Source organism: Strongylocentrotus purpuratus, unplaced genomic scaffold (genome assembly GCF_000002235.5).
Source record: "Strongylocentrotus purpuratus isolate Spur 01 unplaced genomic scaffold, Spur_5.0 spur5_scaffold_12, whole genome shotgun sequence".
Lineage (NCBI taxonomy): Eukaryota > Metazoa > Echinodermata > Echinoidea > Camarodonta > Strongylocentrotidae > Strongylocentrotus > Strongylocentrotus purpuratus.
Window position 1 is genome coordinate 3,978,719 of NW_022145597.1, and position 24,899 is coordinate 4,003,617.

Here is a 24,899-nt window from a genome sequence, read left to right on the forward strand (position 1 = left end):
ATAGAAAGAAAAACAAAGAATAATATAATGAATGGTAGGAAGAAAATTATAGAATAATTAAAGAGAAGAATTACGTATTAAAGAATAGGTGACAGAGGGAAGAAACAAAAAATAAACTTAAGGAAAGATAGAAAGAAAAATAATAGAATGATAACAGAAAACAAAACAAAGAATAACGTAGGGAAATATGGGAGAGAAAATGATAAAGAATGGATAATGGAAAGATAGAAGAGAAGATGAAAGATGGAAAAACAAAGAATAACATAAGAAAAACAGAGAGAAAATGATAGAAGGAAAACAAAGAATAACATAAGAAGTGATAGAAGAACACCAAAGACTAACATAAGGAAACACAGAAAGAGAAAATGATAAATAATAGAAAATTCAAAGATAGAAGATAGTAGGAAAACATAGAATAACATGAGGAAAGATAGAAACAAAAAAAATTATAGAATAATAAAACAAATTAGAATAACTTAAGAAGTGAAAAAAAAGAAAAAACAATGAATACCATGAGGAAAGACAGAACGAGAAAATGATTAGTAATAGAAAATTCAAAGATAGAAAAGGAGATAAAAGATAGAAAAACAAAGAAACCTTTGCTACTACAGCATATGAGTTTATAAAGCCCTTCTGCCTCCAAAGAGATGTTAGTTACCTGCTTCTTCTTCGTAACACAGTTTTAATACAATTCTTTATGCAGGTACATGAAGGTGGCACTAGTATATGAAAACCTAGGACCAAAATTTTCTTCAGAAGACAGGAAGACCCACAAGTCAATTTGAAATGATGATGAAATACTTACATGTACGTGTAGCTAGATACAGATTATTTCTTATCTACCGTATTGACTTAAGTTCCAAAGGTGTTGGGTTTTAGTATTTAAGCTATATGAAGTCAAGCATGGGTGTTGATACTTACGTAATACCTATTCATCAGGGGGGATGAATGAATAGATCATCCCCCCCTGATGAATAGGTATCAGTTACGGATCGACACCCATGAAGTCAAGCCCTTTCCAGTCCCCATAGAAAGAGAGAGAGAGAGAGAGAGAGAAAGAGAAGAAACCCATAATTAGTTGGGTAATTATCCAATCCTTGGTCTTCTTATGTTAACTGAGAGCTGAGTTGATGAGATAACCACCTGTCCAGTGACCTTGCAGGGCAGTCTAATCCCTCCTATAAGCTACGGCAGATAAGCTTTAAAAACCACTGACCAGTATTAAAACCATTCTAAGAAATGAAATAAATGTTAATTCTGAAAATTTGATGTTAAGTAAACAGTGTTTTAGTAGACATGTACATGTAAGTCAGGGTAATTTGAGCCTATATAAACAGCACTTAATTGTGCTGATCCATCTCAGAAGTGGTACATGAATAACTAAATTAATAAGTAAATAATAGTATGCTAGTTATAGGTCACAGGACGTTGACATCAATCAATGAATAATTTCTTTGAAAAATATTTTGATGAATGTGGTGGTTCTTGTGGTGGTTTTTTACATGAATGCTAAGAAAGCATAAATGCTTGTAAGTAAGGAACCAGACGGCCGACGGCTTTAGGTCCTCTCCGAGGGACCTGAGTGATACATATTGAAGGAAATTACGCAATTTTTAAGTGCCAGCACATGGTAAATGTCCTTTGTATTCATACACGGAAGACATGATGAAATCATCATTGCAGGCATACCCTACAGGTGCTGTCATTTTCATTGCAACCCTTTGAATGGCACCTTGAAATGCCTATTGTCGGTTCGGAGACAAAAGGGTGTTGCCTTAGTGTTCAGGAATATTAGTTAACACCCTTCTGGCTCCAAACACACTAATATATTCATGTCTGGCACTGACCCTAAGCCTCTTTGCTCTATATAAAATCCCAAATCAAAACAGATTAAATGTTCTCTCTAGATTGGTGGGCTCGAGTATCCTCTGAAAGACATTTTTCTAGCAGGGTTTGTGCTGGGACTGCAGCGCACCACAGGCAAACAGGGTAGACAATGAAGGGACCAGTCTCTTGAGAAACTCTGATTTTGGCCTCTTTCCCACACAAAACCACCTCATAAATGCTAAATTGATTGCATTATTTAAGCATATTGAGGTCTGATGATCCAGTGGTAGAGCAGTGATCTAGTAACCGGGAGGTACCGGGTTTCAAACAAATGATGCCAAGATCCCTTTGATATGACATTAGTCCTCATTAGTCATTACCTGCCTCTACATTATTCTCCCTTCCCTTCTTCTTCTCTCTCTCTCTCTCTCTATCTCCCCCTTCCCTTTCTCTCTCTCTCTCTCTCTCTCTCTTTCTCTATCTCCCCCTTCCCTTTCTCTCCCTCCCTCTCTCCCTCTCTCTCATTCCCTCAGTATGAATAGGAATATACTCATCTATCTTCAGTATGTCCCAACAAATTTGTTCCATTATTTTTTGTTTACTCTCCTTCATTCACCAATCTTCTTGTTGTCCATGACCTGCCAAAGCTAGCCATTACTGAAAAACCGGAATTATTGTTAATAAGTTTGTCATTTTTATTGTTTATGTCCACCTCACAGATATCAGCTAGTTCTGAGGAAAAGGAAGAAAGATGGATGAAAAAACTTCAAGACATGAGAAAAGAAAGGCTACAAGCAAATCCTTCTCGCTATAAACACATCCTGAACATTTGAAGGTTTTGATGAAAGTTATTCTTATATATAGAGAGAGAGAGAGAGAGAGGTTGAGAAGACTCCAGTCTTGAATTCAAGGTCCTGTTGCTCACATTTAAGGCAATTCATGGTCAGACCCCAGGATATGTGTCATCTTTAATCGGAGCGGTGTTATCTTCGCCCTGGACTTCGCTCATCTGGCCTTACTCTCCAGATGCCCATTACTCATCTCAAGGGATATGGAGACCGGGCATTTTCCTCTATTGCTCCTCGCCTGTGGAATTCCCTCCCATTATCTATTCGCGAAATTGACAACCTGGACCACCTCAAAGCTTCACTCAAAACTCACATCTTCCTTCAGACATTTGAATGCTAATTTTATTGGAGGAGCTCGCACCTTTGAATGTTTTTGAAACAGGTATGGCGCCATACAAATGCTGTTCATCATCATCATCATCATCATCATCAGTCAGCCTTCATTGTTTATGTGAAGATGTGAACATCTTGCTCAATGAGTCACCATGAAGATCCTTCAAGTTCTGAAGCTACAGAAAGAAAGGCTGAAGGCAAATCCTACTTGTTATTAAAACATCCTGAACCCTGGAAGATAATTAAAATTCTCTACTTGATGAAAAACTTCTTTTCTTGAGAATAGGAAGATTCCAGGCCAACTGTGATTGTGATCTGGAGAGCTGTAAACATCCGACTCTAACAAAAATCACCTTGAAGATCCATTCTTCAGTCCATGATCAAAGAAATTATGTTGAAGGGAAAATTGTACCCATTATGAGAACATCCTAAACATATTAGAAGGTTTTGTTTAATGTTCAATACTATTTTAACTGCATTTCTTGAGGGTAGAAAGATTACAGGCCAACATGGTTGTGATCTGGAAAATTGCTCAAATGAAAATCACCCTCAAGATTCTCCTTTCATTATTTTGAATCTGTGGTCTTTGAGGGAAGAAAGATTGAATGCAAATCCTACTCACTATAGGCCTGTCTACACTATCTCGAGATTGCCAAATATCCAGCTATTTGAACTATCCCGATCGCAAACTATCCAGCTAATTTGCGTCTTCATCAGACCAAAGTAGCAATTAGAAGGATATTTGGTCGGGATTGTCATCCCAAGATATCTTGGGATAGTTTGCAAAATATCCCACTATTTGGCAAAATATCCAGCTATTTGTCCTGTGCGTCTTCACTAGACCGAAGATTTGCAATACGCGCTAACGCTGAGCAAAATATATCGAGCTAATTTGTCAAGGTTGAGTTTCAAGTTTCAAGGTCGAATCTTGAGCTAATGAAGACGCAATATGTAACTTCGGGATTATTTCTCAAATAGTAGTTTGTAATGGCATTTGTGACCGAGGCTTTATAAATGCACCAAATTTCTTGTCTTCTGAAAGATTTGTCTTGGAGGAGTGTACAGTGTAAGTTTGTGAAGAATTCTTGGTTGGTGGAGTTTGATATACAAACATCCTATGGACTGGAAGCTCTGATGCAAACCCATACCACTAAAAAGCTGTACTTAGTTGAAGAAGAACAACAATAACATGTACAACTAGATAAGAGCTCAAGAGGATTTAGGCCACCTTTGATGCATTTTTTGACTTAAAACCATCATTATGAAAAGTGCTATGTAGTCTACATGTAATTATAAACTAAAAGTCAGTGCTGCTAAACAATTCCATTCGGATGGTTCAATTATCAGAAATAGTCCTATGTCACAACCTTTATGACAGCCGGACACCTTCCGCAGATGTGTCATAGAAATTGTTTGTTATTGAAATGAAGTCTGAGATGTTGATGGAAGTGCTGTCTCTAGTACCTATGATACTTCATGAGAAGGAATATTCCATTCTGAAGTGTGGGTATTTCAATCTGCCATAATAATAACTCAGTAATGTTAACACATTCCCAACAATATCTTTTATTAGATATTGCACATGACACCTATTCTCCATACTGGTAGGGGCAAACACCTTTGTAAACACATAATACCTGCAAAGAACTTGAATAATATAGAACTTGTCTTGAATCAAGATTTCATGTATATATTTGTGATTGGATCAGCAGGCCCAATGGTATACTTGATTATTCTCATGTTATGACATTTTGATTGTATTTTTTTCATGGAATAAGAACAATTAACCCATTGGATTGTTAATATTGGCATTTGTTTTGTCATTATGTATTTTTCTGTGTTCCCTCCATCTATTTAACCCAAAGATACTCCCTGATTATATTTTTTCTTTAAATATCAAGACTTTATTTATTTGGATTAGTAGATTAGGCCTTTTAAAAAAAGATGTTGTATTGCCCTTTGCGACCGACCCAACAATCTTGATTTTTTTTAAATATTTTTTTAAAACCATTTTTTCGAGAAAAAAAATGTTTTAAAGCATTCAAAACTGAGAAATAGAAAGAAGAAAAGATTTCAGACCGACCGACCCATGTTTTGACACCTAAAGGGCAATACAACATCTTTTTTGTTAGGCCTTATAGTAACGCATCTATTGCTGTGAATTAGAAGAGAATGAGAAGTAGATACTGAGAGGGAGATTGACATTTATGATAAAATTGACTTGGGCAAAAATATCTGTTATAGTAATGAAATATGCCTTGAGCTTTCCAATTTTTATAAACAGGTACTTATCTATGTTAAATTTGACCTCTTTTATTTCTTTCTCAAAAAATGTTGAATAGTAAGGGTTAATTTATCTTACAAGAGATGTAAAACTTTTTTTCGGGACTGTAATACTTCAAATGACAGACAAACCTGTACAGGTATTCTATTTCATCTTTTCTCTTTCACTTAGGAATTGTAAAGGCAAGCAAAGTAAACATATTCCAGGAAATTAGCTAAATGGAAGACAAACTGAGATGGAGATAGGGAGAGAGGGAGGGGGAAATGTATAGATTTACAGAAAAGGGGAAAGAAAGAGTTTGATCGTGAGAGAGAGAGAGAGAGACAGAGAAAGAATGGAAAGGAATAGGAGGAAAATAGATTGAAGTAGAGAGAAAATAGAGAAGAAGACAAGTTGGGGGAAACATAGAAAAGGGGCGATGAGAGGAAGGGAGGATGAAAAAGAGAGCGAGAGATTGAGAAAGAATAAAATAGAAAGGGGATATAGAGAGAAGTGCTTGATCTTATGAGAGAGAAAGAAGGAAAGGGGGAGGGAGATAGAAATGAAGATGTTAAAGACATTTTTTGTTGTGTGTGTGTGTGTGTGTGTGTGTGTGTGTGTGTGTGTGTGTGTGTGTGTGTGTGTGTGAATGTATGCTCCGATCATCTGATGACCCGGTTAAAGATAAATTCGAGTTCTGCGATTGCATTGTGAAAGAAACGGTGTGGGAAGAAATTTAGTCCAGTTTTGGTAAAAACAACAAGCACTTTACACATAAAGATGTATATGGGACTACAAAAACATGTGGCTTAAAAATGTGGTCCTCATTTTAAAAGCTGTTACATGTCATATTTAGAATATGAAGGCATTTGAAAAGCCATGCTTTTCAGGGAACAATTTTCTCTGATATTCTTCCACACTTGCATAATTACAATGAAAACGCTCACATTTTTTTTTCTACCACTCCCCAGAACTCGCCTTGACTAGTTTTATTCTCAATTAACTTGAACTTAATCGGTATCCCATGATATATGCATATACTCCACGATCTTTTACGACAATTAAAAATATATAATGAACTATACTGATCATGATGTTATGTACTTTTTCTGGACACTTTTTTTTCTTTCCCAATTTATAGCAGAATATGACAAATCAATCAAAGTCGTGTATCGTGGGAAAAGTAATCGGCATGTCCTCTTGTTTGGACCGAATTTTTGGGGGTTGGACATATTATCTCCAATATCTTCATTGTCTTTCTATTTGTATTTTTTCTTCTCCAGAGATTACTCAGAAGGTGTAAATGTTTACATAATTTACAGATAAAAGATAAGAAAGGAGAAAAAGGTATGCTTACCATAATTCTGAAGATTGTGTGACGGTATTGACTTTTCACACCCGCTAGTTGCTTATCGGTTGTTTGAAGTACGGAAATATTTGTTGTCATATCTGTCAGTTTCTTTACTAATAACAAAATGATTATTTATGATTGGCACCAAAGTCAATCTTCGTGCTATTTATGAATGACAAGATATTTTCAGACTGCCTTTGAAGAAAGAACACAAAATGTAATAGTATATGAAAGCCCTACAGAAATGCGGTAATGTTTGGCTTGTCTAGAGGTGTCGAAACTCAGGGAATTTTGAACATTCATGTAGGAGAATTTGAAAATAATGTTGTAACATTATTATAATGATTTATTATTATTATTATTGATGATTTGGCGTCACCTGGGTCTGGGAAGGGAAGAGTAGACTATCAATGTAACTCTCGAGTCTCTCCTCCCGATATAACTGTTTGGGGGAAGTGTAGGCTGGCCACTGCACTTGGATGTTGGAATAAATTACAAAGGGGTGTCGGAACATAGGAGTATCCGAACATAAGGGTGTCCGAGCATAGGAGTGTCGGAACAGAGGGGCGCAGTATCGATATGGCAAGCATTATGTTTCGACACCCTATGTCAGTACGCCCCTCTGTTCCGAAGAGAGGGGCGCAGTGGCATAGGGGTGTCGGAACAGAGGGTGCATTAACATAGGAGTGTCGGAACATAACGGGGGTCGGAACATGGGAGTGTCCGAACATAGGGGTGTCGGAACATAGACGGGCAGGGGGGGGGGGGGGGGGTTCCGAACATAAGGGGGTCGAAACATAGGGGCACCCGAACATAGGAGTGTCCGAAAAAAGGGGGTCCGAACATATACTTGCCGTAACATGCATTAGGAGTTTTAGAATATTGAGATGTCAGAACATAGGAGTGTCGGAACATAAGGATGTCGGAACATTTAGGGGTTAATTTGGAACATGTGTCTTTCGGAATTCAAGGAATTCGGAACATACATAGAGGGTGTTAGAACATAAACAAGAGAGAGAGAGAAAATCGGCGCACAATCATGAAGAATTATACACTGTTGAAAAGTTGGTACTTTTTTAGTTGATCATTGGTGCTTTATATGATGTAGGCCCGTCAAATTTCACTTCAGTTACATTCAATAAAACACACGGAGAATTATATTTAATTCCTACTTGGCACACGAAAATATAAAACACAATCTTTTGAAAGATTTGATAAAATGTATAAACTGTTTAAGAAGTGTGTATTCTTATATGATTTTGATATGATTAGGCGCGTCTCCGTCGGAAATCTCATTTATACATACAATGTATAATTGCCTTTTTAATATTTTGCATAACACCTAACTACAACAGTTTGTCCATCACCCCCCCCCCTCCCACCCCTTCCCTATCCACCTTCGGCAAAACAATATGGCCGAGCAGTACCACTGTCTTAAGATTATTGGATGACTTTCCATTTTACACATTTTCGAAACTGACCCCACCCCTTTTTTTTTTTTATATATTTGGGCGGGGGGTTTCCAATTAATTTCACAAACATGTATTTTAATTGCCCCCTCCCCCTCCGCATCTTCACCACTCATCACAGTGTACTAGCTCATAATTCTACGAGGCAACCCCCCCCCCCTTCCCAGTTTCAATTTCTGTTAGTGATACGTTTATAGATGAAAATTGCTTGAATGAAGTGGTGCAATTTCTCGAGTGAAATAGTTCATCGGAACTTTATTCTTGTTGCGAATCAATGGCAGCAGACTGTCTTTCAAAGTGGGGATGCAACAACATATAGGGCACTTTATGGGAAAGGGGGCACCTACAAATGGTAACCTCAAAACGGAGGGGGTGGGGGTGACATTGGTGTATACCCCTACATTAGAATAATACATGATCATGGATAATCTTCAACATTTACTCTTTACGTGATCCAAGATATTGCTTCAGGACCATACTTTGCAATTGGATATGATTCATTTGCGAACGAGCGAAGCGAGTGAGCGAAAATGAATGAGACATCAATAAGAACGGGAATGGGACATTTATATGGAAGTAAAAGGGGCACCTATCAGAATTGAATAGGGGCACTCATAAAAAAGGGGCGCTTATGTGATGGAAAAATGGGCACATTTCGTACGCAAAAAAACGGAGGAGGACTATGCCCCCCTTGCCCCCCCCCCCCCCCGGAGCGCCATTTCTATTGTGTACACAAAGGCGAAGTCCACATTGTCACCCTAAGCTAATATTAATCAAAACTCCAAAGTTCAAAAACGATGTAGGTTCATTTATCTTTACACACACACACACACACGTCTCTAACAAAACCAACAGTTTAGATTGTCTTTATTTATATTTTTCTTCGTTGCTCATCAAAAGAGCTCTCCGTCTGACAGTTCACGCGAGGTATCGAGCTATCAACGTAAGTCCTCAAACAGATATCGTATGATTTATAATCACCTTTCCTTTATTAACTTGACGACATAATGTGTGCAGGCGGCTGAAAACGGATAAACTTTAGGAATAGAGGACATTTGTGTACAGGTAAGTGAGAAAATAAGTACTTGCAACTTCGTAATGCTATAGCATGCACCGCCATACGGGGATATGTAATGTATATCCATACATATCTGAAAGCAGCATTAAAAGAACCAACACAGTCATATCATGGGCATTTCATGTGCTGATGTATGTTTAGGACGATCATTACCAACATTACTTGTTCTTATTCATCTTGATTATGATAAAAACCAATACTCAATCAGATTGTGGGTATACTTTGTGTCGATGTGCGTTTGGGCCGATAATTACCAACATTACTTATTCGATTCAGCCAGGACTACGAATTACGAGTATGTTTAGTTTAGATGAAGTATTTACCAGTACAAATGCAAAAATTGCACTTTTAATTTTGGTTAATTCATTTTATTTTGTTAGTTGTTCTTTTCTTGGAATGTTTAGATGTTTAGAGAAACCATTCTAGTATTCTGACAGTGGGATTATCAAGATTATTCAAGCTTAACATTGCCTTTCTTCATCAATGATTCCCCAACACTTATCCTAGATAACACTTACCTTTTCATTCAGTAGATTCCAAATTATTTCTCCTATAATTATGTAGTTGTAATTTGTAGTTCCAACTTATATTTTTGTTTTACACTTGTATTTCCGTATGTATATTCCGATTTCAATGTTTATTATGTAAGTTTTCTTCATTTAATGAGTGTGTGTAGTACAATCGCTTATACAAAAACTGTAAATTAAGCGCTTCATAAAGGTTAATTATTACTACGGCATGTATTTATGAACGATAAAAATCCCTCTCTCGCTTGGCTCTCGTGCAATCATAAAATGCTCTTTCTGGTATTTAAGAGGCCCATTCTAAAAGCGCCCTTTCTGACGATTCGGTCCCCTCCTCAACCTCGCTCCCGTCAACCCGTTTCTCTGCATACTGCCCATGGATGGGAAAAACGCCAATACAAACGACTAATAACATGTAGAAGTTAGTTTTAAAAAAACGCAAATTATCGTTCAGCGACATTTGATAGGGGCTTTGATTATTCCGTAAAAGTATAGGGTTATTAGGTTAGGTTTGGAGTGAGTGGTATGTTTAAAAGTTTTAGGTATAGTCCGGCGTATGGTCCCAGGGTAGAAGTAAGGATTTTGCTTAGTGTAAGAAATTACGGTAAAGCGATTGTAACAATAATGTTGTTGTTGTTTCTATTTTTGGCGTTCAGTCAAAATTGACTATTTACACCTGTCTATTTCGTAGTATAGTATACAAATATACACTGCCTTGAGAGGTTCTGGTTAAAACTATGCGCAAGAGGTGACTCCAATAGTACTATTTGCTGAGGGGCGCAGCCCCGAAGCAAATGGTAGTTTTGGAGTCACCGAGGCCCATAGTTTAACCAGTACCTCGAATAGAAGGCATGGTATATTTGTTTTATATCCTGCATCAAAAATTTATTTAAAAAAAAAAAAAAAAAAAAAAAAAAAAAAAAACATTTTTGGGAAAAAAAAATTTAGAACAAAAAAATGTCAATTTTTATCTAAAAAGATTTTAAAAATTTTGTTTTCATTAAATTAAGATTTGAAAAAAAAAATTGATTCAATTAAAAAAAAAAATCACATTTTTTTTTCAACTCCCAAATAGTAAACCAAAATAGTACTCTCATATAGTACTTTCTAAAAATAGCTCAAATATTTTTGGTCATGTGACGAGCTCTCAACCAATCAGAAGCCAACAAATTTTTGATGCAGGATATAATATTGTTTATGCCCGTCAAAATATCATTTGTTGTTGAGAAAAGTGTGCGCCTGTGCTTTCGCTTGTCCACAGCGGGGGATGTACAGTGGCGGATCGTGAGGGGGGGACAGGGGGCACGTGCCCCCCCCCCGGCCAAAAAAGTGTTGAAATCAGCCCCAAATGCGCCAAAAATGTACTGGCAAACGGGGACGTGCCGCCCCCCCCCCCCCCCCCCCTCCGCTTATTTAGCGGCAGGCTGATTCGTTGCGATTGTTTTGGACCAAAACAAATATATGTCCTCTTACCCCCGTGTGCCCCCCCCCCCTCCCCCCATGTGCCCCCCCCCCCCCGGCCCCGGGGAAAAAATTCCTGGATCTGCCTCTGATGTATCACGCCGGCCGGCCAACCCTGCTGCGTACGTTGAGCGAGCTTCTCAATCACCAGTATGCTCTAGGCCACTCAGTATCGCTAAAGCAATTCGTCACAATGTTTTCCTGATGCCCTCCTGTCAAGGACGATATAAACACGCTTTGTAGACAGGGATGGGCATATCAAATCATAAAATATAGTAATTTGTGTGCACAATTTGCCACACACAAAAACAAAGAACAGAAACATGCACTGCATGAACACATAAATGGATTGACAATGACCAACATATATAAATATCAGTCTACATTTGTTTTCGTACATACATACATACATACAAATATACATACATACAAAAACACCGTATACAACAATTCAATAACAGTGGGGTCTTATGCTATGCTCATGTCTGTCACATTGCCGCTCGTGGCGCTTCATTAGAACGTACCTGAGCAGCAGTGAACCATTTTAAGTGACCAATTTGCGACTGTCCTTGACCAGCTGTCAACAACAATTGTTTGTTGATTATTAGTATCATTATTGTTTTAATCACCATCATCATCATCATCATCATCATTATTATTATCATCATTATTATTATTATTATTGTTAATATTATTATAATTATTATTGTTATTATTATTATTATTATTATTATTATTATTATTATTATTATTATTATTGTTATTATTATTATTATTATTATCATTACTATTATTAATCGTTTAGCAAATTCCACGAAAAGATGATACTTTGTGAATTTGTACTCAAAAAGCTGATAAATATGTAAATGTTGTAAAGGCCATTTTGGTGCTTGTTTTTACAAGGGAAAGTGCGCAAATACGGTCATCTTGGAATCCGCTAACGACCATGCTAACGACCAGCGGGCATTGTTTCAATTTTCTCCCTCTGTGTTTCACTTTATATCACGCAGACAATGTATAATCAATCAAGGCGAACCTTTGACAAAGGCTCGCCCTGATCGATTACACATGTTTAAAATAACAACAATATAGACCTCTAGTTATATGGCAATAGGGATTAATGTCAACTGAACTACAAAGAAAGAAAGAGGCATATTACGAACCACAATCTGAAAAAAACGTTGCTTGATGTTCTTTTGAGTTTTGTGTCAAAAGTACAATAGTAAGGGAATAACATTCCCACAGAAGCCCTTGGTCGTTTTGAATCAGTTTAGCTCCCCAGGTATCAAGACATTATTTCCTTATAATTTACCATGCCATGCCCCCTGCGATGAAAGAACAGATTATTATCCGCCTCCTCCTCCTCCTTCTTCTTCACCTCCTCGATCTTTCTCGTCCTTCTTCTTCTCTATTTCTTTCTTTTGTTCATTCTTTTTTTTTCTGCATTTTCTTTCTTTTCTCTTTAATCTTTTCTTTTTTGTTCTTTTCTGTCTTTTCTTTCCCCCATTCATATTTTCCTTTTTTCTTGTTGTCATAGAGTTTGACCAACCTTTACAAAATAAGCGAGAAAGGATAAGAGAATAATTATTTGAAAGTAGGCCATTTGAATTATAGTACGATTAAGGTGCGTACGCACCTGGGGTGGGGGGGGGGGGGGTTAAATCCCCCCTTAATTTTGTTTAAGTGTGTTTTTTTTTAGAACCCCCCCCCCCCCCCGTCTCTCACTCACTTCATCTCTCTCTAGCTCTCTCTCTCTCTTCCTCTCACTCTTTTTCTTTTTCTCTCATCCTCTCTCTCTTTCTCTCTCTCTCTCTCTCTCTCTCTCCCTCTCCCTATCTCACTCTCTTTCTCACTCACTCCCTCCCTCCCCCCGCTGGCGGAGGGGCCATCTATGAGTTGGAAAGAAGAAAAACATTGGTCATGAAACGAAACTGAAGCGAAAAATGTTAAGCACAAGGATGACGCTGAAGAAAAAAAATAACCTAAGGATTAAAAAGTTTCTTTGGTCATTTATAACAGCATGACGTCACTTTGCTTGACGTGTAAAAGCAGCTACTGCCAGCAACTCTCAATGTTATTACACCTTGCTTATCTCAGGTACCCGTTAGATTGTCATCTGGCTTGTCATATAGTCACGTATACATGATACAAACCATAGCTTCCCTCTCAAGGTCCTGAGTATGATATTAATGCAGGACGAGTTCGTTGGCTTACCCGGTTATCTCTGTATCTCTCTCTGTCTCTCTCAATCAACACATGTTTTCAGTCCGCATTATAGCTTTGACCAAATGAACGTAATTAGCTGTCAAGAGCACATGGTGTCCTCGTTATGACCTGAAAACTTATCTGTCAAATGAACAGAAATAGAAAGATAATAATATTGCCGTTACGATTTGTATCTGTGCAGGCATATTTGTTGAGCGGATAATCTTCGAACTTGCCTACGGACTTGTCCGCTGTATTCATCGTACCGTCTCTTCCACTGCAGTCATCATGCCATACACGGCCTATATACGAAGACGAATCTTTGGGGTTCTCGCGGCGACGATTGTCGTAATGACGGTTATTGAAAACGCGAGTACGATGATGACGACGAGAGCAACGATGACCACATTACCACCGGTCTTGTACAGCGACAATGGAACCGACATTGACTTGCGTGAAATATTCATTGGAAGGTGTGCCGACTTCAAGGCCGGAAGAGTCAACCCAACAGTCGACCTAAATGAACTAAGGTTGGCAATAATCATCTTTGTTATTATTTTATCTCATTATCAAATGAATTAAAGTGTTTCTATTATTTAGCCCGTGCACTTGTACATAAGATTGGTAAAGGAGTAACTTTGTTGAAAATTCTCGTGGTTTATTAGGTACATTTTAATTTCTAAGGAAATTAAATGACCGACCGTGAAAAGGGTTCAACGCGGAAACTGAAACTCGAATTCATTGAAAGAAGCATAGTCGTCCAGGCACCATGTTTTTTTGTTTTTTTTTTATTTATTGTTTTTTTTTGGGGGGGGGCGGGGGGGATTTTAACGGTAGCTTGCGTGAAAAAATGAACTTCCAGTTTCTTTCTAAATGTTGCCAGCACCCGTCCCCAGGCCTCAACAGCTCGTATTCAAAAGGCCATCATTTTAATAGTTTACCTCGTATTAACATAAACTATAGGTACCGCAGTTTGGATTTATCACGTCATTTTTGTTGTTGAAAATTTGAGGTCCTGTAAAAAAATTATCATATGGTATCTCAATTATCTTTGACCTTCTACTAGCTGCTTTAATAATTCATCAATATCATCGGTATTACAGAATTTATCAACTTTTAGAATTATGAATTTTTAGTGCGCTTTGTAAATGTCAGAGTTGACTGAAGATTTGTGACCATGGAACAGAGCTACTGTTTTCAAGATTGAACAGACCATTACTCTAAATATAGATATCAATCTTGTTTCCTAATTGCCCGTTAAAAGGCTTTGCTCCTCGTTAAACCATTATCTGGGTGGTGCTATTCGATAAAGGATAAATAGTTTAGATTCCATGGATAGCTAATAACCATACACATGTCCAACTGAGTAAATGTGCCATTGACATCTTCTGACGATATATGTTTGTCATTTGGAGTTTTTGTCAGTCTAGAAAATGAAGCCCCCAAAAGAGGCAAATTAACCTTTCATTTCAAATAATTTTATAATAATGACAATAATAATATATCTTGTTTTATACTCAAGGTAGCCTTATAAGTATTAATATTGTTCTCCCTGAGGGCCCTGCGAAGGCTGCAATAACATTATTACCCCGGCTTTAGCCGAGCTACCATTAAAGGCGCACAAGCATTTGCTAGAAACTGTACTATGTAAAGCACCGCACCAAGAGCGCCTTATCAAGATATAAACGCAATCAATCCAACAATTTCTCTTCAAATAGACACATGTATTCTACTGGCCTATCCATACATTGATAACGGGGGATCCTTCCCGTAATGTATTTTGGCAAGTGAGGGCTTGATGAAGGCCCATCGCAACTGATTGTTCCCTATAGGCCTTCAGAGAGGGTGAGGGAGCGGCGGGGGCGCGGCTTAACTCTTTACTAGACATGCTATTGAACTGTCTCTTTTTACACAATATAATGGAGAGAAAAAATAGTCGGATGGGATACGTGCGCATAAAATGATAAAATAAGTCTTTAGTTTGAAGTGATGTTGTACATGAGCGTTGTAGATGTCGGGATCTTTAACAAAACGTGCCAACTGGCACCTGTGATCAAGTGCCTACCTTGATAAATATATGTTTGAGGTAAACCACGGCAGACACATTTCATGGAACCATTGTAAAGTTCATAATTATCAGTACAGCTGCCATTAACCAAACCATGCCAGGCGCGGCGGCCAAGGCCCATTCCTATTTTCATCTCACCAGTGGAGATACAGATTTAAATCTGTCTTACATTTGTAGACATGAAGGTTACATGTATTTCTCTCTAAAAAAAAATATATACACGTATGTGAAGTAATTATTACTTTTTGTGCTGTCAATATATTTCACTTGAATACTAGTACCCATGCACGACAAAATTGAGTTGGTTTACGATATTTGCCCCTCTGGCTCCGCGTCAATTTCCTACGCTAACAGAATCCCAAGCTCCAACCATGAAACCAACGCTATACCTAAAACTAACCCTTATCCTAGTTATGTAGTAGTCATATATACCTTGAACAGGTTCTTTATAAGACACATTTCTAGAAAGTTAAGTTTCTGCCCCTTCATATGACACCTCATTCAGGAAAAAATAGCAAGGAATAACAAAGTTCTGTTTGTTTAAAGTGACGCTTGCATTTCCATAATTTGATTTTAAAAGTTCGTTTTCACTGTCTGCCTGCCGTAGCAACAAGCAGAATTGACAAAAGACTTAACTCCGTTTCATTGACTATCAGCCATGCATGAAGTCTTTCGTCTATGTCTGATCGTCAACGAAACGTATTTCAGTCTTTTGTCAATTCCGTTTGTTGCTACGGCAGGCAGCCAGTGAAAACGAATTCGTTTAATCAAATGATGGAAATGCAAGCGTCACATTAAACAAACAGAAGTTTGTTATTCCTTGCTCAATTTTTCTGATCGAGGTGTAATATGAAAGAGCAGAAAATAAACTTTCAAGAAATGTGAATTTTTCTTCGAAATTCAAATACCGCCCGCCAAATGACTCTTTGGTTTCCTTCCTTCAAATTGATTTTAATCACTCATGCGTGACATATGCATCATATGAAAGATGAGGATCTAAGCTTTACAAATATGTGTCATTTATTAAATATAATTGTGATTAAAATATGATTAAACATCGATAATTCTCGGTTTGGTGTTTTCTGGGTCGCACTGTATATTGATTATTTGTATATTTGAGGAATTTTCAATAATTCTTTGTATTTGCTTCTTAGTTTGAAACGGTTTAATGATTCGATGCCTAACTGATGCATTTTAGATGCTTACTTTGTAACCTATTGCGATGTTTATAGGCCAATTTGTTTTCGTATGTGGTCGTGTATTGAAAGCAATTCGGAATTGTGGATTCCATTGCTATAAATTTGAACTGAATTGAATTGAATTATACATTCGACGAAATAAAGCCCGAAGGACTTATCGCAGGAGCAAATGTCAGGTCACCATAATCGACCTCAATACACAATAGCTTTAAAATGGAACTGGGGCCCGTTTCATAAAATGTTTTATCTATAACAAATGCTAAATTTCTATGACAAATTTGCTCTCAGCCAATCACATGCCATGATTTCACTAGCTTATAACAGTAGCTTGTAACTTGGTATTGATATCAAGTTTTATGAAACGGGGCCCTAGTAGATACTCTCAGCAACATTGCGATTTGTCCAACTGCATCATGATGATAGGAAGGTTATCGGTCCAGAAACGAATTCAACACTTTGAAATACGTATTTCAAAGTGTTGAAATCGTACAGTTCGCATTCAATAATAGTGATATAGCTGTTTGTTTAATCAAGTCTTTATTGCAACTAAAATAAATTGTCATCGGAAATACCATGCCCATCAAATGGTCTCTTTCCAGAATCATGGCAGGTCATTCTTAAAGCATAATCGTTTGTTTGGAGACAGAAGGGCGTTAACTCTGTGTTAGAGTATGTGACTTAACGCCCTTCTAGCTCTGACCAGACGTAACATGTAAGTATGAGTATGGGGTTATTTGATTTGATTTGATATGGTTTATTGATTAAAAAACATTCAAATACCAGCCAGAGGCTGAAACAAATTGAATTTACAAAAGATACATACAAAAGCATAACATATACATATAAATGGCAATTCACAATAAATAATCAAGGATATATGATCAAAGAAGAGAAGATAAACAAGAGAAGAGATTGAAACGGATGACTAAAGGATAATTGAAGGAGAACGATCGCGTAACAGAAGGAAATAAGACAAATGTAACAGAAGATTAGAAGGACTGGACAGATAATAACAGAGAGAGGGAGAGAGAGAGAGAGAGAGAGTGGGGGGGGGGCGTAGAGAAATGAGAAAGAGAAGCTGGTGAGGAGACTACACAATAAGAGGGACAGATAAAGAGTAGGACATATAAATAGGCTGAAATGGAGAACTAGAGAAATAATCGGATAAAGTGTTAATAAATACCTAACAATGTAAATGCAGCATAATTTTTGAGACCAATTTAAACCGACTACAACATGAAACAATAAATCCTAGAGCACAAACCGCAATGTCATTGATATATTCATTATAGATATTTAAATATAAAAAGCTTTACAGAATTAGGCAAAACATGGTTAATACACATATATTTGCTTATGATACCATTCGATCACTGCATAAGTCTCACGCTTGCTCTTGGGAACAATTTTATAATTGGCGTGACCTTGGTGACTAATAGCTTGGTGTCAATCGTCAGAAGAGCGGAGATGCCCTACCTCCCCCTTTTTGTTCCGATGTGCCACTGACATGAAAATCGGTTTCTACAGTGGATTATCCCGAATTCGATTTTAGGGGGTGGGGCGAAATGTACTCGGTAACATTGTTGAAAGTTGATCACAAAATTGCATAATTTTTGTATTTAATGTTACTTTTATATTACTTTTACTGTACTAACCCTCTAACATGCAAAAAAATCCTGAAAAAAATCTCCAACCACAGAGATATCTATGGTTTTCTTTGATTAACAGTAAATTCTCCCGACCATTTTTGAATTTTCCCAACCGTTTTCCATGAAAAAAGACACAAAACAGGCTATACAAATCTTTCAACACTTAAATGTCTGGAATGGTATATACAGAGCCAATTCATTGCTTTGTGACGATGTACATTCACCTAAAATGTAATTAAAGTGTAATAATATAGCTGGGAGGATTAAGGAATCGATCAGATCAGCTTTTCCCAATTTATATCATTAATAATGGTCCGTTTTCACTCAAACTTTCAGATCTTTAATTGTACATCTAGCATTGAAGTCACTACCTTAGCACCACTTTCTCTCATCTGAACAATGTTACCAAATTCCAACGAGGGGGTGTACACCTAAGCTATTACTCAGCACTTTACTTGATACACATGTACCTCAAAAAAATTACGTCCGAAGGGTCACGTTCCTTATCGACATTGTTTTAGCACTAGGGGAATATTTCTTTCGTCATCAATTAAATCACGTAATTCGACGTTTACGAATGGTAACGTCTATATTGAGATGCTGTTATAATCATGGATACCAGGTTGCTATGCGAGAGGGGGAGGGGGGGGGGGGGGGGGGGGGGTAGGTCGAATTTTGGCCTCATGTTTAGATTTGATAGCCCTAACTCGCCATTGCGCTATCATTGAAGTGATTCTGAATGTACACTTCATAGGCTGTACGCCCCTGTCGCTATAAATTGATTCTTTGTACGAGTTTCACTAGTGTTCGTAATAGTCATGTATTATTTTGGTTTTCTGCATTATTTCGACCTTGTTTTCACGAATTGACGGTAGTGAGGAAAATCGTAACGCAAAGTGAATGCAATTTTTGTTCACTACCGTCACTTCGTGAAAACAGCGACGATTTGTTCATCAAACTCATCTCTAATATCGTTCCTATACAAGGTTCTAAAACACCTATCCCTTGTGCAGTTCATCCTATTTAGTTATTCCAAAACCATAAAAAGGACCAACTCGCTATTTTTCCAAAAACCTGAGAATGAACTTAAGACCTCTTAAAACTTTTGACACAACATTCAAAGTCTTAGTTAATGCATTGTTTTCCAAGAATGTATGTTTTAAAAACTTTTTTTTTTTTCACCAATAGACAACCGACTAGGGGGCGCGATAGCTCAGTCAGTAGAGCAGTGGTCTCGTAATCCGGTGACCCGGGTTCGAAACCAAGGCAATGCGCTAGTGCCCTTTGGTAAGGCATTAATCCTCATTACCAGGTCCCTCGGAGAGGACCTAAGGCCGTCGGTCGTCTGGTTACTTACTTACAAGCATTTATTTATGCTTTCTTAGCAGTCAGGTAAAATAACCATCGAATTGACAGTGACTAAATATTTCGGCTCTGCGGGGCCCTAACTCTTCAAAGATCGCTACACTTCGATTAGACTGTGAATAGAGACATAATTAGGGGGAAATAAGAGGGTCTTTACTACGAAACTCGGGGATCGGTAAATCAAGGCAAGAGGCCTCTTCATATAGGAGAGAAAAGGGATATACAGTGCGTCCCAGAAAAAACGAAACCGAGGAATTATCGATGTTTTATCATAACTTAATCACGATTATAATTAATAAATGACACATATTTGTAAAGCTTAGATACTCTTCCTTTATTTGATGCAACTCATATGATGCATATTTCACGCATGAGTGATTGAAATCAGTTTGAAGAAAGGGTACCAAAAAGTCATTTGGCGGACGGTATCTGAATTTCAAAGAGAAAATCACATTTCTAGAAACTTCATTTTCTGCCCTTTCATATGACACCTCAATAAGAAAAATGAACTAGGAATAACAAAGTTCTGTTTGTTTAAAGTAATGCTTTCATTTCCATAATTTGATGAAACGAATTCATTTTCACAGGCTGCCTGCCGTAGCAACATACAGAATTGACAAAAGACTTAACTCCGCTTCGTTGAAGATCAGCCATAGACGAAAGACTTCATGCATGGCTGATATGTCATTTATTAATTATATTAGTGATGAAGTTATGATAAAATATCAATAATTCTCTGTTTCGCTTTGTCGGGGACGCACTGAGATCTAAAAGAATGATATTAAAAACGCACCGCTCCAAACCACCACATTATATTCTGTTTAGCTCGGTTTCACGCCCTCGCAATATAAGAAACATAATGTAAAGTTACCGCGAGGCCGTCGTGAGAATTAAAAAAAATAATAACAAATTGTACTTTCCTCGTACTAGTCCCCTACTTACAGACAACATGAACATTTCAAATTTACTATTCATAATAGTATGATCGTATCTTATACTTATTACAATATCTACCAAGGTCGGATTTTAGTCGAAACATTATGGGTGCAGGGATCAAGGTACAATTCGAATACTGAGACGTGGTCATGACCGTCGAGGGATGTTGGGACGTAGATTAGGGTGCAACGTTTCTGTCTCAAATTTGGGTGTCACCCCCCCCCCCCCCTCCCCCATCCACACACACACACACACACGCACGAAACCATTATTCTAGCGATGCATGCTCCTGGAAATCGTCTCTTTTTTCTTCTCTTAACCGATAAGAAAGGAAATTCGTGTTTAAACGTGTTTAAACTGGATGGAGCGTGCGCTTTGATTGATATGACATGACCTTCAATGCGCAATGGCACTAATGCGCATTTTACGAGCAGTAGTTAATCACGAAACTATTAACGATCGCAACGAAATTTCTGTGTGTGAAAGGCTCGTGATTAGTTTAAACACGTTTCAAACACATTTATACTATTTTTTTTTCTAGAATTTTAGCTGTGTGTGAAAAGGCTGCTGGTCCTTCGTAATCATTTTGTTTCTTGTAGTAGCAGCATAACACCGTTTCTGGGTTTAGGTCGAAAATCAATTCAGACTGTTTTAAATGTGTTATGGCAATCAGAAACTTGGAAATCCAATAGTGTCCAAAATGGTAGCAACTTTTCCAACACAATCGGATTAGGGTTACTGTTTACAATGGAGATTTTGTTAGTGTACTAAGTACAATTTCAGGGTAAGAATATTCATTGGTGCATTGGTAACAATACAGCATTGCTGCAATGTATATCCCGTAACATACAAAACGAACGCAGTTTAGCTATAATTGCTTAGTCTGAAATGACCTGGAATGAGGTTTAATTTTATGCTAATATATTTTCCAGTTTTGCTAAAACACACTAAAAAGCATTAAAAAATGAAATAAGCCCAAACCGCGATATATGTTAATACGCTTCCTTTCTTCTTTTTTTTTGGGGGGGGGGGGGGGGGGGGGGGGGCACCGACTTAATAATATTTTCATTAATTAATTCATTTATTTCATCATTTCATTGTTACAATATTCATTTATCCATTCATTATTATTTGCTATTGTTTTGATTTTGAACCTGGTATCAACAAAGATGGCCATACGCAAATTCATGAACGGATTCTTAGTTCTGCGCTAAAAGGGAACATTCTAATTTTGTATTTACCATGACTATATTGTTTTATTGTTATATTTCTTGAAAGTGCCAAATAAATAATACAATACAATACAATACCCGAAGAAAGATTGAGGAAAATGTCACCTTTTGAAATGCTTTAGAAGTTATACTCACCAGATCGCCCGCCCCCCCCTCCCCTATATATGAACAGTCTTTATCCGCCCCTCCTATAATTGTTTCCAGAAGCAAGGATTTATTTCACGTACGCGTTAAAACTACAATGAAGGAAAAAGTGTGTAGCCTGTCCTCGTGGGCAAGGGCAATGTCATTTATTGTATTGAATTGAATTGATTTATTGTCCATAAAAAATGGCTCATTTCTCTATAATTTCATTTCAGTTTTGCAATCATAAAAACTGTTTGATGCAACTTAAACCAAGTGTTTTCGCAATAAATCAGGACTCTAAAATAAGGATTAGTTTTCTCCATTTTGAGAAGGTGAAGGTCTTTTGCGGTGTTTGATGACAACAATTGAACCCATTCATATCAATTTATTGAGGTAGTAGCATTGGATTTAATTGAACATTTTATAAGAATCGAGGTCGGGTCGAAAACTGCGAAGGGATTGAGTTTCAAGCCATTTATATATTATTGGAAAATATTCTATAAAAGAGATGGTTGAGTTTTTCGGTAGAGGTAACAAATATTTTGTGAACGTTTTCATTGTTATTATGCAAGTGTGAAAGAACATCCGCAGAGTAAAAATGTTCCCTGAAAAGTATAGATCTTCAAACGCCTTCATATTTTAAATATGACATGTAACCGAGCCTAAATATGAGGGGCTCATTTTCATGCCACATGTCTGTGTAGTATATACATATTTCTGTGTACAGTATTTTTAATTTTTTTTTAGCAGGACTGGACAAAACTTCTTATCATGTTGATGATTCGATAATCTTGCAGTACACATCAAAACTTATATGCTACATGATCATTTTTTCTGATCGATTTCACCCCGTTTCACAATGCAAGCTCATGACCAGAACTCAACTTCATCTTTAAATCTGAAATTTGTCAACCTCGGTCAGACAGTAGAGCCTGAAGTGTTTGAACAACCGTCGATATCGGAGACTGAATCTTTTGGTCCAACTGTAAGTTAGAGTAAGATCTAGATTAGATCTTTACAAGTTATTGTATACTGACATGACACTCTGTTCAAGGCCGATGATATGACAGGAGAACTACTGTACCCTATTCGTCCCATGGCATATCATCTGGGTCTAGTCTAGCCTTTAGACAAGGCCTCATGCGACTAAAAAGAGACTAATAGTGAAAACCCGAGTGAACGCAAGAGCGAGGGGCTTCAGCCAAGAGGCCTTTAGTATTCTGGTTTGGATTTCTTATGTCAACCCTTGTTTCCGACTGGAGTTCCCTACCGAAACGGTAGCGTCCGATCAGCGAACGTATTATCGCGTGACGTCGGCATATATTATCCATCTCGTTCACAGTAAACTCTACGTAGTGCGAACATCGAACGAAACGAGTTGGACTGGTTCATTTTTTATACAGGGAAAGTCCAATTATCTCACTTACAATTGTGAGTTCAAATCATCAAATGCTTCCTATTTTATAGTAATCTTGCATGAAAAATAGATTTGGATGTGCTATTTTGTATTAATCATTTATTTGTTCATCTTATAAGCAAAACTAGTTTACGTCTTTTACCTTTTCATGTTTTGATGAACGAATCACGAACGAAATTAACTGGGAAATGGCCATTCTGATTGATCCAAAGTCATGAATAATTCATGAATAATTCATGCAGAGCAGTAAAAGCCAGAATCCTAAAGGCCTTGCGGCTAACTCCACTCGATCGCGCGTTCACCCCGGATCTCTAGACTCATCTCAGCCGCTGATTGGGGTAGAAAATAGCCAGAATCACGAGGCCTTGTCAAAAGGCTAGGGATATTAGGCAAGCTTTTGGATCGACCCTGAAAATAGACGTCATTTCATAAAAAATTCTTATAGGCTCAAGGGGACGTTACATACTGTTATCACCTCGAGGCGTGTCAATGGGTGATGGCAGGATGTAACGTCCCCGAGAGCTTATAAAACAAATATGCCTCGAATGTTAAAGCAGTCTTTATATCTTTTATATACCGAATTGACACAAAAATTTGCCAAGAATTCTTACCTTATCCTTTTCTTGAGTAAAGATTGGTTAAAATGTGACATAAAATCCGAGACACTGTCTGTAAACCTTCGCTGGAAAGATGACTGAATATTGGAAATCATTAGGGAATCGCAGACAAAAAGCACTGGTAACCGCGCTCGCACAAAGTAAGTTTAACACGTAAAACCAATGGGGATCTCATCAAAATTTTACTATTTTCCAGCTACCGGCATGATCTTTCGTGAATGTCACTCATGAACTATTCACCGTTACTGGCATTGTTTGTTTCGCTAAGGGAATGGTTAAAATTACGATTCCAATTTCGACCAATCAGATTGCTAGATTTCTAAAGAGAGCTCTATAAAACATAATTTAGACCGCAAGGGAGTAATATTTTCTCTCGTGATCAGATTTTCCCTCAGCGCTGCGCGCATCGTGAAAAATTATGATCTCCTTCCTCGGTCAACACCCTAGTACCAGTCAATATCTGTATAATACTGTGACATTTTTAAATAATCAATTTGATAAGAAATTGGCTCAGTATAAGAGTCACATGCATTGTACACGCAAATGCGCATAAGAGACAACACAAACACGTGCCATGAAAGTTGTTGTCCACAACCTTTTATTGCTACTTGTCGTATTACGGATATGAGGGCATTTGAAGAGCCATCCTTTTCATATGTTTCAGGAGACGATTTTTCTACGATACTCTTCCTCACTAATATAGAAACGATGAAAAAAGCTCACAAATTATTGTTCACCTTTCTCAGAACTCGTTTTTTTCTTGACACAGTATCCACAATTAATACCAGTAAACTTCTTAACACCCTGTTCAGTGTATGACATTTCAGTTTGAAAAATATTACGCCACAAACAATTTCTTCGAAATTTAAATCGGTCTTTCTTCTCGTAAAATTATTTGTCATATATGATTAGACTTGTTTTTATGAAAGCA

The 24,899-nt window shown here is 37.4% G+C and overlaps 2 protein-coding genes across 3 annotated transcripts in view; both read left to right on the plus strand.

The window, feature by feature from the left end:
- Positions 1 to 4,816, plus strand: part of LOC100888999 (uncharacterized protein DDB_G0287625) — a 28,795-nt gene extending 23,979 nt beyond the window's left edge. The window contains exon 9 of the mRNA XM_030981629.1: positions 2,547 to 4,816. Coding sequence (XP_030837489.1) covers positions 2,547 to 2,660 — 114 coding nt within the window. The 3' untranslated portion in view covers positions 2,661 to 4,816. The remainder of the gene's footprint in view (positions 1 to 2,546) is intronic.
- Positions 4,817 to 9,009: 4,193 nt separating this feature from the next.
- The window catches only part of arc3 (ADP-ribosyl cyclase), a 30,822-nt gene continuing 14,932 nt past the window's right edge, over positions 9,010 to 24,899 (plus strand). The window contains exons 1-2 of one of the 2 annotated variants that reach the window (XM_011683957.2): positions 9,010 to 9,156; positions 13,562 to 13,889. In XM_011683957.2, coding sequence (XP_011682259.2) covers positions 13,648 to 13,889 — 242 coding nt within the window. In that variant the 5' untranslated portion in view covers positions 9,010 to 9,156; positions 13,562 to 13,647. 2 annotated transcript variants of the gene reach the window in all.